The sequence below is a fragment of the Vanacampus margaritifer genome, chromosome 5 (assembly GCF_051991255.1).
Source record: "Vanacampus margaritifer isolate UIUO_Vmar chromosome 5, RoL_Vmar_1.0, whole genome shotgun sequence".
Lineage (NCBI taxonomy): Eukaryota > Metazoa > Chordata > Actinopteri > Syngnathiformes > Syngnathidae > Vanacampus > Vanacampus margaritifer.
This window is the reverse complement of record NC_135436.1, coordinates 24,535,550-24,556,654: the sequence shown is the minus strand read 5'-3', so window position 1 is coordinate 24,556,654 and position 21,105 is coordinate 24,535,550. Positions and strand designations below refer to the sequence as shown.

Below are 21,105 nucleotides of genomic sequence, written 5' to 3'. Positions count from 1 at the left end.
TCTCTTAGGGGCAGTAGCATGTTTTAAAAAGTTAAATAAAAACGTAAACAATTGTTTTCTATAGTATATAAATTATTCCCAAATTTCAAAATATCTGAAGTATAAAATTTTTACTTATCTTAGTTTTAATTCCAAACAAAAACAGTATGTGCAGAGAGTTCCCAGGGTCAGCAGCATCTCTGAAAAAAATTAAAAAAAATAAAAAATATATATATATAAATAGTTTCCTGAAGTTAACAGTTATTTAAAGGGATCTTTTATCGGCCATATGATCCTTCAAAATGTCCAATGCCGATATTCGTCAAAATGCTGAATATACAGAATTGGAAACGATCTGACATAAACATTTATTGCAAATATTCTACTATTTGCTCCTCCTAAATGATCACCCATCTCACCCCCAAGTCAGTAACATAACAATGTTAGCTGTCAAACATGGTGGCTGGACACAATAAAAAAAATAAATAAATAAAAAAAAATGGTGGTGTACTAGCTTGCCAGCAGCAGTGACACGGGGGCCGCACAGGAAGACAGATACACGCAAACACCGTCATGATCGTGTTTTCACCCCCAACACTAAGGGGCGAATACACACATCTCTCCTGCTGCGAGTAAATAAAAATTACCTTACAGGTTGAGTCTGGGACAGTCTTGTCGAGCCGAGGCGTTTATTCGGCGAGATCTATGCGAAATGACATGCAATTTGGCAGAGCTGACATCTGTGATGGGAAAAATGAGGGTTTATCCCAGGGTCTCTGTGGATGAGGCGAAACTGTTATTTATGCACTGCGGCGCGCTTCTGGAGGCGACTGTCTTTGAAAAAGGTGGATTTTAAATGGCTGGAACCCAATTCCCAATCTTGTTTCAAATGTTTGCGTGTGACCGCAAAGTAAGTCAATTAGATGCTAAATTGTGATTGACAGAAACGGAGCATAAGTTAGCAAAACATTTTTTTGGGACACGCATTGAGAACAAAATTAGCACGGAAGATAGCTGGACAGCTGGATTGATAAATAGCTAGTTGGATAGACGGACAGACAAATAATTGACGTTGTGTGTTAAATAAGGGGCTCTCATAGGGACCCCTGTGGGATACCATCTCATATTCGCGAATGTTTTTTTTGGGGGGAGGGGATATTTTTGGAAAACTTCAGATAAGCACAATTCTGTCAATACTGAATGTATAAAATAGTTTTAATCTTTGTCCTACAGACAAATTGCCATATAGGAGAGTTAGTGAATGTTGATTTGTGGATCAGCGAATTTTTGGAATGCGCTCCATGATTTTTCTCTTTACCTTAACTAGAGGATATCATTTGATGCTAACTTTTTTTTTTGCCATGCGGGTAACAACATTAGCATTCCTTCCACACCAGAATGCAAACGGTAGAGTCCTTGTCAATGAGCCTATAGGGACCCTGCTAGCTAACAAACACCAGGAACTAGCTTCTAGACAAACAAATTCACTAATAGGATACGCTAATTTAGCTTGGAAATTGACTTGGACTTTAAATTAAAATTTTTATTACTTTTTAAAGACAGTTTCCACTTTCCAAAATAACCCTCCGGACAATTAGTTAATGCTAATATGCTAATGATACTGCCTGCTAACATTTGTTAGCTGCGTGTGATTATCCCACGTTCTAATACAACCTGATGGCAGCACGTACATTTTCGTGCACTCGTAAGCACTTTAGCTCTCACGTTGTTGGTGTTGTTTAATCTCCGCCCGTAGTCTCGGGGGTGTCAGGATTTCCCTCCCTAACAGGTGTTGTGACTCTCCAAGTTACACGAGCGCCATTGTTCCCCTCCGAGTCCTCTCTGAGAGCTCTCAAATAATATCGTGGGAGGGGATGGGATTTCATGTTGATGCTGCCCCGAGACCTTGAGTAATGATCGTGATAATAACTGCCGAGCCTGATGGGAATACCAAAAACGTCCCCCGCGCTTTAAATGGCGGCGGCAGCAAGGAATTGGTTATCTCTCCAAAGAAGCTGATAAAGGAGGGGAGAGGTCAGGGCATCAAATGGCGCCCGCACTGATCAAATCAGCTAAAGATGTTTATGTAAAAGAGCGCACTGGGATGAAAAAATGGCTTCAACTGAGCATGCCAACATTAACGAGAATTTAATTCCCCCGAATGTTAGTCTACTATCATTGGGATGAGGGCATGTCTAATAAAAACACACATATCGTATTTGAAATTAATGACTCGGGCGTTTATTTGCTCACTTTTTTATTTGCTCGTGCCAAGCACCGCGTGCAGTGAAGTGCAATCTATTTCTCTCTTTACCTTACCTATTATGTGTGGTGTATGCACTCCTCTCACTCACTCCCACCCTTCATTTAGTGTTTTATCGTACTTGATTCCCTCCTCCTGCATGAATTGTAAGATCAACTGCATGCACTCCCTTCTTCCACTTTATCTCGCTTGTGCCACGTACTGGATTTGCTCCCTGCCATTCCTCCTCTTTCCTTATCTTACTTGTGAAGTGGGATGTATGCGCTCCTTCTCACTCTTCTTACTTTTTATGTGTAGGGTATGCACTCCCTGCCACTTTTCTCCTCACTACATCCCATTTTTCATGTCACTTTGTCTTACATGTGATGTCATGCAACGTATGCACTCCTCAATCCCTCCTCTCACACGTGATATTAATTGGCGCATTGACCGCGTTCACTCCTTCTAACCACTCCTCTCACTTTATCTTTCTTAGGATGGGTATAGTATGCGCTCCCTCATACCCCTCTTCTCACTTTATCTTTCTTGCAATGTGTAGTGTATGCACTCCTTCACACTCTTTTACCCTATATAGTTTAACATGTAATGTCTGCACTCCTTTCCACTCCTCTTCTCACATTGTCCCATCCATCATCACACTTTTCCTTGCACGTGGCTCGTACCGTATGCACTCCCCAACTCCTCCTCTCACATGTATTAATTGTAACATGCACCACATGCACTCCCTTCCACTCCTCCTCTTTACATCTCACATGTCAAGTGTACACTATGCACTACCTCACATGCTTTTATTGTTTAAGTGTAGCGTATGCACTCCCACTAATCCTAACCTTCATTGAACTTTGTATCTTGCTTGTGAGTGTAACACTCCGATGCCTCTCCTCACACCTGATATTAACTGGAACGTATGCGTACCGCATTCACTCCCTCTCTCCCCTCCTCTCACTTTACCTTAGTTGGAATGGGTACAGCAATGACAGCATGCACTCCGTCCTAACCCTCTTCTCACTTCATTTTACTTTTATCGTGTACCGTATGCACTCCTCTGTTTATCCTATATATTGCAAGCAGTGTATGCACTCTTCTCACTTTATCCCATCCATCATCTCACTCTTTCTTGCATGGGATTTGTACTGCATGGACTCCCTCCTACCCCTCTTCTGTACATCTCACATGTGGCATGTACAGTATGCACTCCCTCATAGTATTTATCTTATTTATAAGGTGTAGCGTATGCATTCACTTCCCACTCCATCCCATCCTTCATCTCATGTTTTATCTAACCTGTGACTTGTACTGTATGCTCTCCTCACTCTTCCTGTCAGTCCTGATATTAACTGGAACACGTACTGTGTTCACTTCCTCTCAGCCCTCCTTTCAAACGTTTTAATCCTATTTGGGACATATAATGTATGCACTCCCTCCCACTTTAACTTAATCTTCTAACGTGGTACCTGATAACAATGACGTCAATGAATGCCTTTATAACAAAGTTAGCTCATCCTGATTTTCCTCATCTTTAAAGCTCACGGTGCCACCTGTTGCATTGGCATTTTTATGTGAACTGGGGGGGGGGAAAAATCAGCCGAAATGTTGTTATAAGAGACTTTTACGTGCAGATGCTTTAATTTATTCTTTAATGTATTCCGCATTTTTGAATTGGAGTGGAATGCATCCATCCGTGACAAGGAGCAGCAGGCTGTTTTAGGAGTTGCCGGCTTGTTAGGAGTCCTCATGAGTGCTCCTCACACTTTCCCGTCTTGCCGAGTGCTCCGCCGACTGCGAAGCTACTTTATAAATCAACCCGTATGAATCACTTTTGAAACCCACTTTTCTTTGACTCAATTAAGGAGAGCTCACAAAGCTCCTTCCACTCCTCCCTTATCTGATTTTCTCCTCCTGCCTCCTTTGTCTTCCACCGCCCTAGCACTCATCCTCAGCCTTTTCCCTCCCGTTGGTGCTTGACTCCTCATTGTCTGGCGTGTGTCCCCTCACAGCCCTGAAGGACAGCCGGTTCCAGCTGGTCAATTTCTCTGACAACGAACTGCGGGTGTCCCTGTCCAATGTGTCACTCTCCGACGAGGGACGCTACGTGTGTCAGCTCTACACTGATCCCCCTCAGGAGGCCTACGCGGACATCACCGTCCTGGGTATGGTATGAGGCACGTATACTGTATGTGTGCCTCACTTTTGCACTTTTCTTGTCAAATGTATGCACTCCTTCCCGCTCACTCGGTCAGACTTTTGAAGGATGTGCACTCCATCCTACCTCTCCTCTCATACTTTATCTTATTTGTGACAAATGTCGTATGCGCTCCCTCTTGACGTCATCTTACTCTTAATTGTGGTGTAATGCATGCCCCATCTCACATTTTATCTCCCTCCAACCCATTTTCTCACTCTTTAATTTACTTGTAACGTGCACTGTATGAACTCCCTCTCAACCCTCCTATCAGGAACCATCTATTTACCACATCTCTTATACTTTATCTTACTTGAGGAATGGACTGAAAACACTACCCCAGAACCCCTCCCTCTTAAATGTGACAGGCTCTGTATGCACTTCCTTCCGATCCTCCTCTCACACTTTTTTTTTTTAAATCTTACCAGTAAAGTGTGGCCTAAACTATGACTTATCCTTCTTCATAATCTTTTTCTTGCATGTGACATTTTTACATCTGGCTTGTACCGTATGCACTCCCTTCCACCCCTCCTCTCGCAATTTTAGCAGTTGCAACATGTACAATTTGCTCTCCCTCTAATCCCTCCTCTCATACTTTCTTATTTTTGACATGTGCCGTATACACTCCCTCCTACCCCTCCTGCCGTCTATTTTCTGACATGTACCATATGTATTGCCTCACACCCCTCCTCTCAGACTGTTTTTGTTGTTTTGTTGTTTTTGTTTTACTGGTGACATGTTGCGTATGCACTCCCTTCTTCCTGTCCTCTCAGACTTGATTTTGTCTTAATGGCGATCTGTGCCGCATGCACTCCCTCCCAACCCTCCCTGCACATATTTTTTCATATTACATGTGATGTGTTGCATACACACTCTCTCCTACCTCTCCTCTCGTTTGCTTTATATTAAATTGTGATGTGTGGTGTATGGGCTCCCTCCCGCCTACCCCTCTGCTTACATTATATCTTACACGTTCCATGTAGGTATGTATGCACTCTCTTCTTCCTTTCCTCTAAAACATAACTTTATGATGTGTGGCATTTGTACTCTTCTCACACCCCTTCATCTCACATTTTCTTTCAATTGACTTGTACCTTATGCACTCCCCAACGCCTCCTCTGTACTCGCATGTGAAGTGTACAGTATGCACTCCCTCACATTCTTTATCTTATTTTTTAGGTGTAGCGTATGCACTCCCTCCCACTCCTCTTCTTTTATTTGCTCACTCCCCCATGTTTAAGCTCTTTGACTGCCAGACGTTTTCAGAAAAGGGATGCCGTGGGTGCCAGCCGATTTAAACATTTTTGACTGATCTTTCAAGGTTCACAGAAAATTATGTGTTTGGACTATGGAAACACACATACTACCAAATGAAAGATTGGACTCTCGTCTTTCATCAGAAAAAAAGTTTGTTTCTACCTTATTCCGTTTTTCAGTAATCAACAATAGAAAATGGTTAGTTTCACCTCTCTTTTGAAAAAAAAAAAAAAACGTATTTTAACGTCTTTGGCACTCCTCCATAGGATTTTACTAAACGTTTTTTAACGTTTTTGGCAGTCAAAGAGTTAGTTGTGTCATGGAGTGTCTGCACTCCCTCTCGCCCCCTTCACACTTCATCTCCCTTTGTATGCACTCCTTCTTATTCGTCTTCTGAGTTTTCTGTCATCTTTCCTGTGACGTGTACCACATGCACTCCCTCCCAGCCCTCCGATGACTGACTTTTTTTTTTTATTATCTTATATGTTGCATTATGGATAGTAGTCATCTTTGATCCCGTCATCTTTAGCAGTAGAAACAAAATGTCAGCCAATTAGGGACCCTCGGTGGGGAAAAAGGAGCAGATGCTCAAACCGATGGCGGCGGCGGTCTTGGCAGCTGTGTTGACTGTGTGAATTCCAGTGAATGTTGACTTGGTTGTTCCCAAACCGTTCCCCTTTGAGAGTCAGCTGTGCCCTCACTGTGATGCTTTGCGCTAAAATGACTCCAGTTTAAGCTTTATTATACACGCCAACATCCCGGCGGGAAATGAAAGGAATTAAAAGCACTTTAAAGTAATTGCTCGACTTGTACAATTGAGGCCGACAGTAGCAGCGGTTTTCTCCTAAACTGAGGGTTGCATTGAAGAGTCTTTGGAATGAGCTCCCCTCTGACTTTTGGCTTTCAAGCGACTAGAGTTCAGCGCGATGACTAATTCGCAAAGTAAGGGAAGTGTATCCTGCTTTCTATGCACGGAGAAGTTATTTGGCTTGATGCAAGAATCTTTTTTTTTTTTTCATATTTAAATCTTGACTTATTCATCCTTTTCTGTGAGTTCTGCTCCAGCGTTCAAAGGCGAATGCAACAAACTTTTCAAACACGTTTGGGCCACATGGACACACTGAAGAGAACTTACAATAAAGTTTGTACTGGAAACTTCCTTGATAGAATGTTATACATATTAGTAACATTTACAGTATTCACATTATTAAAGTTTCAAGCTTTCACAGTTAAAGGACATATGCAGGAAAGGTTTTTATTGTCAACAAAATCTAACAAAATTACCGTACGTAAAGCTAAAATTGAAACATAATATTTTTGCTAAAGAAATGAAATGAGAGTGTTGTAAAAAAAAAAACTAACTAACTAATTATAACAAAAACTATGATTTTTTTTGTTTTATAATTTGTGAATTTGTGAATGAGCTTTTGCGGTTTATTTTAAATGTATTGATTTTGTTATTTCTGTACGGCTGTACAGAAGAAGGTAGGTCGACCAGTACAAATGAGTAATTTACTTTATTAATCGATATTATTTAGTTTTTGTTTTCATCTTGAACTAAAGAAATGTGCCATATATACTGTTTTAAGAAACTAAAACTAATAACAACTACACACACAAAAAACAACTCTAAAATCTATTTTATGACAACTGAATTTAATAAACAAAAGTCAAAACGAAATAAAAATTATCTATAATGAAAAATCCCTAACTAGTATTACCCCAAATCCATTGGTTTATGCACTTAAAGGTCAAATTCTAGAGATTATATTAGTCACATGGCTTGAAAATATTAGTCAGGCAGTTGGCTCAAGACTCGGGGATGTAACAAAAAACAGTTTGAGCCGGAAAACTGTCTTTTGAATGAAAAGATGGCGAGTGCATGGAATTGAATCGAATCGATCTACTTTTAAATATATCGAGATACGTATCAAATCGTCTTTTATTTGAGGGATATCTATATTTTATTGGAAGGAAATGGCACATGTAAAATACCGGTACTGACAAGTTCATTTAAATGTATGTTGAATGGCAACAAAAAAGTCCTTGCGTCATCCCCCTCTCGAACTGAGCCCTACCATATCGAATCGAACCGTAATCGAATCGTTCCACTTTCAAATCAAACTGTATTTGAATCCTTTCTCACCCCACGTATCCAAAACCATATCACATTTTCATTTGTGGGTGGATGCAACCCCCCCTTCTCAACACCTCGCAATTTTCACCTCCATGAAATCGTCCACCCTGTCCAATATATGAACGCGTTGGTCCTCATCACCGCGGCCATTATTTTGTGCACCAGTGCCTCCGGGAAGCCCCGTCATCGAGAGCCGCGAGGACGTGGTCAGCGAGGGCAACGAGACGGAGCTCACCTGCACGGCCACCGGCAGCAAGCCGGCGGCCTCCATCAGATGGATGAAAGGAGACGAGGAAATGACAGGTAGGTCCAAATTCAAGTCTCCACATGACTTCGTGCCCGATTGTCTGCAGCTGAGAACAAATTGTGCCGCATGGAACACAGACAAGGTACGCGGTGGGCGCTTGAGCCAAAGGAGAAAATTCCTGTCTGTGATTAGTATCGGTGTCTTACGTGTGTATGCTCTCATGATTCTCCATCCCTGTTTTTGAAGAAAAGGAAAACAAAAAAAGTGTTGCAGCGTCAAAGAAGTCGAGCTTTTTTACAGCTTTAGATTGGTGAATTTGATTGGAAAAATAACAGACCTACGTGAGGAATGATCAATAGTGTCAATTTGTGATAAAAAAAAAAATAAAATGAAAATGACCAAATTTGGACATAAGGTTTCTGCCTGATAGCGACAAAATTACATGTACAGTATTATCTGTGCAAGGAACAAAAATAGTGGAAGTTATCATTACAAAATTAAGACAAAATTATTATTAAAATTATGAAAATAAAATCCTAATTTGGAAGCTGTAAAACAGGTAAGAAGCGGAATTACAGCTGTAATACAGTGGACCCGCGCGTACTGTTGCAGTTTTTTCAATGATTTAGGGGAGTTATGCGAACTCCCATTTTTTGTGTGGGAAACACATACAGGAAGTTAACGAGTGTATTGAAGATTATTTTGTATTTTATTTAAAAAAAAATTACAAAATAAACAAAAATCCCCCTATATATTTCAATAGTACGTATTAGGGCCGTATTTTTTTTTTAGAGGGTGTGGCCAATATTCTGAGAGAAAAAAAATGCGACTTTATAAAGTGGCAGATTTGCGAGAAAAAAAAACTCTGAAATTTACGAGAGATACACGTAGCGTGCTACTCGGAGTTTGTGATAGTAATTGCTTTAGCAGAGATTAAGATTTTTTTTTTTTACAAATGTTATTATTTACACATTCGTACATTTTGTTGTTTTTTTGGGAGCAAACAATCTGAATCTTTTCGCCGAGTTAACACACGAGAAACGTGTTTCCGTAGGATTAGCAACGCTAATATTACAGTAATAAGCAATTATGACAATAGAGTTACACTAAAACAAGAAGCAATTTCTTCCGTTCCGTACAGAATGCTGCATAGGAACCTGGTTAACATTATTTGTACTTTTTGTCATTACGGTCCACTTGCATCGGGGGCCAAGAGTGGCGATGTTCAACCTCATGAAGCACATTGAGCTGAGCAAACTGCCGAGATTTTTCATTGACAATTTTCAGACGAACATATTTTAGGATTGCCCCCCCCCCCCCCCCTCCCCCGAGAGCCATTCCAGTTTCTTATTTATTATTTTTTTGCCTGCTCAGCAGAAGGACGTCTTGATCAAGCCACGCGTTAAGAGCTTCATGTTGCTGAATGTTTTCTCATAAATCATCAGCCTCTGCGTCTGGTGGTGCGATTTCAAATTCCCCCAAAATATTTACTCTCACGGCTCTGTTAAACAAGTTGAATGCTGATGGAATTTCACGGCCATAAATCTATTGTGCGGCCTTGAAAGAATCTATACACGGCAAACTCACAGGCAGTGTTATGAATTCACTTTTGTGCGTTTCATCTTCATTTCCGCATCTTGGGCTCTCGCACGGAGGTGTAACCTGGGGGTGGGGAATAATCCTTATTGCCTCTCAGTTATGATTAAGGGTCATCAATTTTTCATTATTGTACAGCAAGGGGAGGATATTCATTTCTGGTATTTACTCCGAGTGGATCTGTGTGGGCCTATTGTCAAATTCTATGCGTATTAGAATCGACAGGATTCATTGGTCTTGTCGTGAGATGAAATATTTAGACAAGGGCCAATCTGACGCGAAATGTCATCTGCGCCTCCAGCGTTCCCTCGGGGGGAGATTGATGAAGAATTGTGTAAGATGACATCGAATGCAATAGTTAGAATAGTCGAATACTAGCGATTAATCCACGATCGATGGCGCAAATATCCTTAAGGATGTCAAACCACCTCAAATTGTTGCTGAGTAAATTGCCATCAAAATATGCCATTACAATATTTTCACAATTTTGTTATCGGTATCAGGAAAGCTATTATTGGATATTTCAGTATCGATCCGCCCAACAATAATCCACAGCCACGAGGGAGGCGGGAAATAAAAAAAAAAACATTATTGCAACGTAATTGGAGAGAATCGTAAATGCTGTGGATCGCATTATAAGTGGCTTGAGTCATATCATGATTGGAGCGAATTACATGGAATCAATTGTATTGTATCAAACTTTAAGTCAATCGTATATAAATAATCTGCATAACAGGAAAAAAAACGATGACGAGCTGACGATTGATGGACTGAAATTTACTGTCGGACAAAAATAGTGGCTGTAATTTAGCACGATGGAAACTCATTTGCTCCCAAAAACGTATAAATATGTTCTATTTTAAATGTTTTGCGTGTCCCAAAGACGTATTTATACGTTCTTAATTGTGTGGTGTTTTTTATTATTATGCTAGAGCATACAGAAGGCTTTGATGCAGCTACTCAACTGCAGAGAACGGTTGAAGCAATGGTGTTTATTAAAAAAAAAAAACGGCCAACAGATGGCAACAGAGTATAAGAGATCAACCGGGGCCATGTTGCAAACAAGCTGATTTCCCCATAGTTCTAAACAGATTTGTGAATATTGATGAAACGTAGCTATATTTTAATGCTAATTGCTGCAAATCAGAAACAGATATAAATCTACTTTTTTTCCTGGTGAAAGAAGAGACACTAATCTTTCTTTTGGTAGGTTCCATGTTTTTATACCAATAGAACACAATATTCTGTGGGGTTTGTAAATCAGTCAATATCCAATAAAACAGCCGGGAGCGAAGGGGGTTTCTTTAGGGAAAATGGCTGGGAGTGAATGAGTTCAAATATATTTGACGGATTGACGATGGCGGAAGGCTTCCTAATTGGAATGACTCATTTTGTAATTGGAGTGAATCATTTCATAATTGAAAAGGATTGTGTCGTATTGTAATTAGATTCAATTGTATCATACTTGTGAATGACATCGTATAATCGAAATGAGATGTTTATTGTATTAAATCATATTTGGACTGAAAAGTATCATAATGTAATTAGAGCGAATCACAATATATCATAATTGGATATGTTTCGTAATTCGTAAGAATCGCATTGTGTCGTAATTAATGTGGATCGTATTATACCGATTCGGGTGAATTGTATCCGAATTTGAGCGAACCATGTTGAAGCACATCGGCGATAAAGTTGCACAATATATTGTATTGCAGTGTATCAAGATTAGTATCGCCTTGGTGATGGAGAGACCATTTTTAATTGCTGGTATGCATTTTCCTTGTTTGGACCGGGGTAGGCATGACAAAGAAATCTGCTGGCTGATTTAAGCATTAGCGGTAGAATCGGTTTTGCAATCAATAATCAAGCTGGCAGGATTGCCATTGGCAGGTTCTGGCCCTGGAGAGAGAATCAGCACACAAGGTGGCAAAATTAACATAAATTACAGCAGCGGAATGATTTAAATAACGCGGAAACGAGCTTGTCTGCTGCTGGTCTTTTACGGAATTGATTCCGTTGTCTGAATAATGCTTCTAATTTGCGGGCGGGTTATGTGAAACAGCCTGCAGAAGATGAAATCATAAACTGTCTCAATTCTTTGCTCGTTGGGAAAATATTAGTGCTTCATATTCGCCGCTCTGAATCAATAGCAGGGGTAGAAGTAAAAGTGTTAGAGAAATAGCGCGTGCAGCCTTATTGTCAGAGACAAGGTAGTGTCTTACAATCCTCCCGAGGACAAGGTTCGCAATTTTTCTCTTGATTTACAGTACGTGCCAACTATTCTTCATGAGCTTTGAAAGGATGAGATGTCGGATGTCAGCATTTCCTTTCCGATATTTCCCTGAATGACATTCAGCCAAGAGAAATGAAGACGTTTTTACTGAGGATGAACATACATTTTTCATTAGTAGTTTTTATTATGTTTGACTTTTGTTTTTTAAATGCAGGTTAGTTCCAAATAAGTTATTATGTATTGAGTGTTTTTTTTTTTTTTTTTTTTACTGCTTCGTCGTAGTTTAAGTTTTCTTAGGTTTCGTATGAGTTTTTTGTTTTATATACAGGGTGTTATCATGCCATTTTACAAATATTTATATATCGTAATAAGAAATGGCGAGAGTAAAAAAAACTGTTTTGCTACAAAAACAATAAAATCAGCAAACGTTGCGACGAGAAATCAACATTTGCTAGCTTCATAAACATTCGGGCTTTACCCCATGTTGTGTTTTGTATAAACGATGATTGGCTCATACCTGGGATGACGTTTTCGTTTTTTGAGACACCCGTGAGAGGGCTTGGGCACTCATCAGACCGCAGCTCTCTAGTTTGCGGGCTACTCTAGTTGTTTCCAAGTTGTCGCTGCTTACCGATGTGAGACGGGAAAAAAGTAGTGGCTCAGATCAAAATAAAAATATTTTCTTTTTCTTTTGTTTTCCTTTTTTGTTTATTTTTATTTTTATTTTTATTTTTATTTTTATTTTTATTTTTTATTTTTATTTTTATTTTTATTTTTATTTTTTTTAAAAAATAAATACATTTAGAGCTCAGTATTGTTCATTTGGTAATTTTACCAATTTGACATGTCATCATCATTGCTCTCTCTTTTTTTTTTTTTTACTTTTTTTTTTTGTATGTGGGTGAGCATGTGAGTGTGCTCACGTACTTCAAGTGCGTCTTCACTGACATACCCTGCTTAGACTCTTAAAAATAAATATATATATATATATAAAATAGCTTAGAATTGTAATAGTCTGATGTTGTTGTACTTTTAACTCACAAGATAAAAACTTTATCAAGTGCAAATAAACAAAAACATGAAGTGAAGTTTGAGTTTGTTGGCAAAGTTGGTTTCACAACGTTGTATTTATTAGCGGCGTGTTCTTTGAGCTTGTTTTGCATACGCGTCATCTGAAAGGCCGTCTGATTTCCTAATTCAATATTCTGTTCAGACAGCGTTTGACAGCGCCAAGTGTCACCCTGGCAGAGGTTACGCTTGATTGCGCCGGGATTGATCAGTGGTTGATGCTCACAAGTGTGTTTTGATTAGACGTCTGCGCCACGACACTCAAATCGGGTCCGCGTTGAGATTCAAGTCCCGGCCGCGGTTTGATTTGCGGCTGGGGTTTTTTTTTTCAGTTTTTTTTTTTCATCTGCGCGCGGATGGCGTTAATTGACAAGCTTCAACATGGATGAGTCGACTCTCCGACCCTCGTCTTCAAAATGCAACTCAGAAAAGTTTTTTAGATGATAAAACTCAAACCTCCATACCAGATGGCGGACTTTTTGTTTTTAGTGCTAATGGTAAGAAAAGTACGCCCACGTTCAAGAGCTGCAATATACATGACGTCATGTTTTTATGTTTATTAAGTACATTTTTGATGCGACACTTCCTCGATCCAATGCAAATATTTTTTTTGCCCTGGAAAAAATATTTTACATAATACATTAAAGTATAGGCATGTATGATTTTATTATTTAGAAATCAATTGACTAAAACTCAAAGTGTTGTTGCCCCTATTACAAAATGTTTGGTTCTATTGTTTTTGTAATACAGTATTCATTCATATACGTTTACCATATTGGTCATTATGTTTTACATTGTTTTACATTCATCCTATAAGTGTGCATGTTTTCCTTCCTAAATTGCTCAAATTTGCCATCATTTTAGATGGAATTGAGTTACGGCAGAATATTTTCACAACTTCCAGTTTAAGTCATCCCATAAACGTACATTTTTGTGTGAAAAAAAAAGTACAATAATTTGAGATAGACAAGCGTGTTAAGATATATTCTGTCACAGCAATATTTCAATAGACATGAATTCAGTAAGGCAAAAATATACAAATTTTTTTGTATGTTTGCTTCCTAAAAGTGTCAATTTTTCTTTAGTTTGGTTGTTTGGCTTTAATGTATATGATAAACCTTCAAGTAATTGCAACGATATGTCAGTTTAGTCAATTAAAAATCATAATCCTTTTCCGAACATGTGTATATGTTATATTTATGTTTTGTATGATTTTTAATATCTTTGAGTAGATTTTTTTTCAAGAAAAGAAAAAAAAATGTACTCAAAGATATTAAAAATCATACAAAACATAAATATAACATATACACATGTTCGGGGAAAAAAAAATAAAAAAATAAAAAAAAATATATATATATATATATTCCTAATAGGAGGAGATTCTGGGATTTAATTTTCAAAAATATTCATGACTATAACAATTCTAACATGAAAGATGAATAAATGGTGACTAAGTTAGGGTGTGTTGACTTCCTACCATATTTGGTAACCCTCGTTAGCTATATTTTGCTGAGAAAACTATGCATTATTGTGTCGTATTTTCATAACATTGAAATAATTACACAAAAAAAAAACATAAAATAAACATTTCAAATTTACACCTCCATGAAATGTCAATCCGTCCCAAATTATTATGAGTGAAAACTACCGCCAATCTTTTTCAAATATCACCAAAGGAACGTCACTCTTCCATATATTGCTATTTGTTAACATTTTAAATCATTTAACAATGCCCTGACAATATGTCATTGTTCTACTAATTACGGCGGTTGTTTTGCACATAATCATACTTAAACTGTCTAAGCAATTAATGCCTTGCTGTGAGCTTTGCAATGAAGCGGAAAAAGCCAATTGATTTCTGTGTGTTATTACATGTTGTATTTGTAACAGCCCTCAAGCGCATTGACCATTTACAAATCTCAGCGCATGCGGTCCAGGGCAGGTCTTCGGTGGGCCGGTGTGTGTTACGTTAATATCCATCCATATTGTAAGTGTGTGTCGGCATCATCGTCAACTCTTTTGAGTCCTCCGGGGGCTCGCCTTGTGACCACGGGACTGCCACGCGGGTCAGAGTGGGGTGGCGTAATTATTTTTTCCCCACTTCATTAAGTGCGAGTAAAGCGTCGCACTCAGCACTGCGGCTAATGCGCTGCCCCCGTGGCATTGTAGTGCTCTCCAAATGAAAGCCCCCTCCGACAGCACCGCGGGGCCGAGTGGACGGCAGATTACTGCCAGCCCCCCCCCCCCCGACCCTCCACACCCCACCCCACACACCCCCACACCGAACAACGCTCTACCTTCACGCTGTAAAGAGCACTCATTATCAGGCTTTTTTACATATGACATCTAAATCCTCTATACTTCCAAAATTGAATATAAATTCCAGTTGAAGTTATGACATTAACCCTGGCGAACCCACAGGGTCAAATTTGGCCCCTATAAAATCTTCTACTCAAATAACAAAGACCTTTTTTTTTTTTCTTTTTTTTTTACAAATTTAACTTCAAAAGTCCAGAGTGCCACTTCTGACCCCTGCATGGGGCCATCTAGTGGATGAATATTGCACTTACATGAGCCAGAGTGGTGGTGACAAGATGGCTGTCAACATGCTGTTTTGTTGAGCTGGAAATCAATCCAAACAAAACCATCTTCTCAGCAAATCATCAGATGGTAAAATTGTTTTTTTTTTTGTTAATCTATTTCATATCATGTTGCAGAATGCCTAGGAGTATGTTTTATATATATATTTTGATAAATTAGCAACTCTGAGCTAGTTCAAAAAATTGAAAAAGCATATATTTTGGTGTTCAGTGAACTTATATCAGTCATTTAATATATAATTCATAATTTTCCAAAGAAGAAAAGGGTTCTTGGGTTCTCCGGGGTTAAATGTGCTCATCACGATGAACCTGCCGAATATAGTTTGTGCAACGGCAGCCTTGAAAATATTCTTTTAGCAGTTTGCTACGGGAACTACCTGAGAATCAAGCTTGATCCTGATGTTAGCATTACATTATATGCTAGCTAGCGTAACGTAATGTTAGCCACTTAAAATCGGGATATCAATAAATATGACAAGCATCTGTTTCGGAATGGCTAAAATGGCTTACATAAACTAGAATCCTGCATCACATTGTGGCCAAACTTACAAACCTGCTCAATTTTTTATCACCTTTTGGTACTGTAAATAATAAATCCTTGTTGTAGCGGATGTTGCATGCTAAACTAGCGAGCTAGCTGTATGCGTCACAGTCGTCACACATTAGTTGCCATGAGTACTTCTTTTTTTTAATTCTTCTTCTACTTTTTTGGGGGCGGTTACCAAATTACTTTTTGTGCATTACTGCCATCTTCACCCTAAGGGAAGCAATTTTAAGCTAAAAATAAATACTTTTCCATAGTAAGAAGCGGAAGTTTTTCAAATCCAATTATGACTCTTCGCGGTTGTCTTTTGTGTGCTAGTCCAAGCTAACTTTAATACATATAAGTCACAACTATAAGTCGCAGGACCAGCCAAACTATGAAAAACGAACATAACTACGTCAACTGGGCAGCCATTTTTGCCATGCCCCAAAAATCAGGAACACACAATGAGCTGCCACAAGACATATCACATTCGTCACAAATCAAATTTGAAGCCAACGACATCAAACAATTCTCTTGGATAGGAACGATCCTACTTTTCCGTTTCTTCTGCCGCCGTCATGCTCCCTGGTTCACATATTTCCATTTTACCGTTCCTGGTTTATCCACCTCATATCACCCCCAAATCTCAATCAATCAAGATGACGACCTCTTGCTATTAACATCTTTTTTTATGCTTTGTCATCTTCTGAGAGGGTAGAAGAAGTAGCAAGCCTATTTTGACAAAAAAGTAGAAAGTAAGAAAAAAAGCCATTAGTAAACTAAAATCCGCAAGTGAAGTGCCGATACCTGAACAATGTACTACTTAGCTTCCACCTCTCCCTTCTTTCTAGGAGAAACAACGGTGGAGGAAACGTATGACCGGATGTTTACTGTCACCAGCCGCGTGCGATTTTTAGTCACCAAAGAGGACGACGGCATGCCGGTGGATTGCGTCATCGACCACCCGGCGGCGAGCGACCTGTTGGCGCAAAGGAACCTGGAAGTGTTATGTGAGTTATCTTAAAACTGCATGATGGCAAAGTGCACTGCAATACAAACGCTTGTTCACGCCTTTTGCTTTTTTTATGGTGACTTTTTGTGGCTTTTATACAGTAAAACGGGACGGTATACAGGAAGTTATGGATAATGCTAAATTGTTTCCATAGTTGCCAATTTTTTCATGATAGTTTGTATTTCATTTTGACATTTTTTTTATTCTTTTATTTTAAATAAATTTTTAGAGCAGGTTTGTTAGTTTTTATTTTTCCAAAGATGCTTAATTTTAGTGTAGTTTTAATGTTAGTTTTAGTTTATTTATATATATTTTATAAATTCTGTTGGTTTGAATTCATTTTTAGAGCAGTTTTGTTAGTTTTTATTTTTCAAAAATGCGTCAGATTGAAGCTTATGTATGTTATTAATTAACAGTCAGTTTATCAATTGGTTTATTTACTTTATTTAAAAGGACAGTTTTTTTTATTTTATTTTGTCCACAACAGTGCTTTTTCAATTTTTGTTTATTTTGTTAGTTTTTGTTGACTACAATAACCATGTCATCTAAGCTTCTTTTTACATGTGTTGTACTTAAAAATGTAAGATACGTTAGGCACTGTTGTCTCTCACCTTCGCATCGCATCCTTCGTTAATCATTACCATTTTTAACTGATTTTAGCACTCGTATGAATCTTAAAATTGGCAAAACAAAACTGTTTGCCATGGTCCCAAAAACGTATTTATACGTTTTTTGATGTTTTTTTTTAAATGCTGGAGCATACAGAAGGCTTGTCTTTTCTTTTTTTTCTAGAGAGAGCATACAGAAGGCTTTGATGCAGCCTCTGACCTGAAAAGGTCGCTTAAAGCAATATTACAAAAAACGGCCAGCAGGTGGCAGCAGAGTATAAGAGATCAACCAGGGCCATGTTGCAAAAAAGCTCTTTTCCCCAGTGTTTTCAACAGGTTTGTGAATAGTGATGAAACTTGGCTATATTCTTATGCTAATTGCTGCAAAATGGAAACAGATATACAAATTAAAAAAAATCCTGATGAAAGAAGAGACTCTTTCTTTTGGTAGGTTCCATGTTTTAATAGCAATAGAACACAATATTATGTGGGCCTTGCAAAATCTGTCAAAATCCAGTAAAACAGCTGGGAGCGAAGGGGGTTGCTTCAGTGAAAATGGCTGGGAGTGAATGCGTTAATAATGTGTATTTACTGATTTAAAAAAAAAATCCACATGTTGCTAAGCAGAGATCAATTGTAACATTTGATCCTATTACTCGATTAATGGATGGGAAAATCACTAGAATACTTGATTGTAAAAACATTCCATCCTTTCCCCAATCACAATGACCAAAAGTGACTTCTCTGAAACTAATGAGCTAAATTAATGTCTATTTATAGAAATGCTCCTCAGCGGCTACGAGATGGTGGCGTTGATAGCTTATGGCGGTTGTCTGATTAAGTGTGGCTGATGAATCGGACTGCCGCAGCGCACCTGAAAGGTTAAGTCACCTTATTGTAGGCGGTGTAGAATATTCATTTTGGTCCACTTTCTTCATCTGACCTTTCAAGGAAAAACAGAAAGCTTGACTGGAAGTGCTTGACATTTTGGTAATCTTTGGCATGCGTTGATAAGGGGAGAGAAATCATTTTGCTGTAAGCTACTATAGGCTGAGTAGATGTCAAATGTGCACATAGGATAATCCTTTTCATCCTGCACCACGTTTCACTCCTGGCTATTTTGGATTTTGCTCCAGTTGCTCGCCCTCCACGTCTCGAGTGCAATAATAATTTTATTTCAGTTTTGGCTGCAGGTAGGAAAGGCAGTAAAAAAGGGCCAGCCTTGTTAAGAGTATACGATACAAGTCAATAACTGTCTTTTTTTTTTTTATTTCTCAGATAAACCTGAAGTGAAGATTGTGGTGACGTATCCCGAAGGATTAACTCGAGAGGGCGACAATCTTGATCTGACGTGCATCGCGGGAGGAAAACCACAGTGAGTGCACATGCACGGTACACATGAGGGCTGGGACAAAAATCGAAGTCACCATGTACCGTATTGTTTTCACTTATGGCACAATATTGTTACACAAACGTCAAATACCCAAATACGTATACTTTATGACAGCTGTTTCTGTACAAAGTTTTTCATGGTGTATTGCTGATGGTGGTTTCTTCTACTATATTCATAATAATGCAATTGCTATTAGGCATGGGCCTATGTTAGATTGTGGTATCATTGTATTACACTCTAAAAACAAAAATGGACCGATCCTCTACTTGGGTCGATTTGACCCAACCTTGAGGCAAGAAAGGGGTCTTTCAGCGTAAAACAATTCATAAATAACGGTCAGATTCTTTACTTACATACTTAGGTCAAAAAAAAATCTGTCTATTTTGCATAAAACAACCCAGAAAGTTGGGTCAAATTGACCCATAAAGTGGAACGGTCCAATTTAGATCCATAATTGGGTTACTTTCGACCCAACTGTTTTTAGAGTGTAAAAATAGAGATTTAAAATTGCCTTTTTAAAATAATTGGCTACATAGAAACTCCAAAGAAAACAATCTTTTTTTTTCTTTTTTTTTTTTTTTTTTTTACAAAATAGAGAATATTGGGTACAGAAGAAACATGGGCCATGTTAAGTATGTATAAATAAATAAATTAATTAATTAATAATTTTTTTTAAAATGTTAAACATTCTTCTTTTGTTTTAATTCTTCTTAGTTAGTCACAGCGTCCCATCACTGGTAAGTTATTTTTTTTAGAACCGACCCGTGGGCTACTAATGTTGTCCTTGGGGCAAACTAGTCACCATTGGCACCATTTTTTTTATTCTTAATTTTTATTTTTTTATTTCATTGTCTGTTTTGTCTTGCTCCCTCCCTCTTCCTCCTTCCCTGTGTGTAACTGCCCACCCCTCAGGCTTCTGCTCGCTGAGAAGGAGGAAAGAAAAAAAATAGGGATAAGGAGGCAATTCACTTCAAAAAGACGGCGCAGTTTACTCAACTTTGTAAGCAGCCAATCATAGTGTGCCCTGCTTAAAAGAGAACAGCTCTAGTGACCCGTGACAGCAAGTAGTAGCAGTTATTGAAACGTTTCGAAAACCACAGTGAACCGTCAAACCGATAATCGGCCCATGCCTCATCAATGGGCGACCCCTGGTGTCTTTAGACTTTTTTTTTTGCATAAAATGTTTCAATATGACTCTCAATATCAACCTGTATTGAAGTTCCCCGTGCACGTGTGTTCACAGTCCTCATCAGGTCAACTGGTTGAGGGTGGACGAGGATGTGCCGCCTCACGCCGTGGTCACCGGCTCGGACCTGTTCATCGAGAACCTCAATAAGTCCTTCAATGGCACATATCGCTGCTTGGCCTCCAACGCGGTGGGCGAGGCCTACGACGACTACATCCTCTACGTGTACGGTGAGTTGGTGCCTGCGCCTTGAGTAAGAGCGCTGTATTCGATTTTCATAATATGGAGCTTCGGCATTGTTGAATCACAATTCAATTGTGTAACAAGCAGAGTATGAGTTGTGTCATAAAAGTTCAAGGATTGGGACCCAAAGTCATACTTTTTCAAGTATTCTCTAAGGACCCTCCATAGCTCTGTCGTCATCTTTGCCTTGATGTCACCCAAAAATCATACAGGGCCAGGATAGGTGAGCTTCTTCTCGGTCAGGAACTGTCAGATGCTCAGAACATGGTGAAACAGCCACGAGTTGTCGTGCAGCAACTTTCGCCTCTTTTTGTGCCCTGAAGGCAGAATGATCTCTTTGTTGACATGATGGTTGACACATTGGAAAATTTGTGGTTTTGGGTTTGTAATATAGCTTTAGTGGAACCAATCCTGCGACATTTTCTGACATACCTTGCATACTCATCAGCTGATTCATAAAAGCTGTATCAAAATTTAAGGTCACTAATACTCTGTTTCTGGTTTCCACTTACCGTATTTCTACTCAAATAGAAACCAAGTGATTTTACTGTCATTTTAATTCTTGTTCAGGT

At 38.9% G+C, this 21,105-nt stretch overlaps 1 protein-coding gene across 5 annotated transcripts in view; it reads left to right on the top strand.

Moving 5' to 3' along the window:
* Window positions 1-21,105, top strand: part of LOC144051863 (cell adhesion molecule 1-like) — a 321,818-nt gene that overhangs the window by 266,039 nt on the left and 34,674 nt on the right. For all 5 annotated transcript variants that reach the window (XM_077565411.1, XM_077565408.1, XM_077565410.1 and 2 more), the window contains 5 exons: window positions 4,240-4,392; window positions 7,984-8,121; window positions 16,943-17,101; window positions 18,990-19,086; window positions 20,348-20,520. In XM_077565411.1, the coding sequence (XP_077421537.1) occupies window positions 4,240-4,392; window positions 7,984-8,121; window positions 16,943-17,101; window positions 18,990-19,086; window positions 20,348-20,520 (720 nt within the window). The remainder of the gene's footprint in view (window positions 1-4,239; window positions 4,393-7,983; window positions 8,122-16,942; window positions 17,102-18,989; window positions 19,087-20,347; window positions 20,521-21,105) is intronic.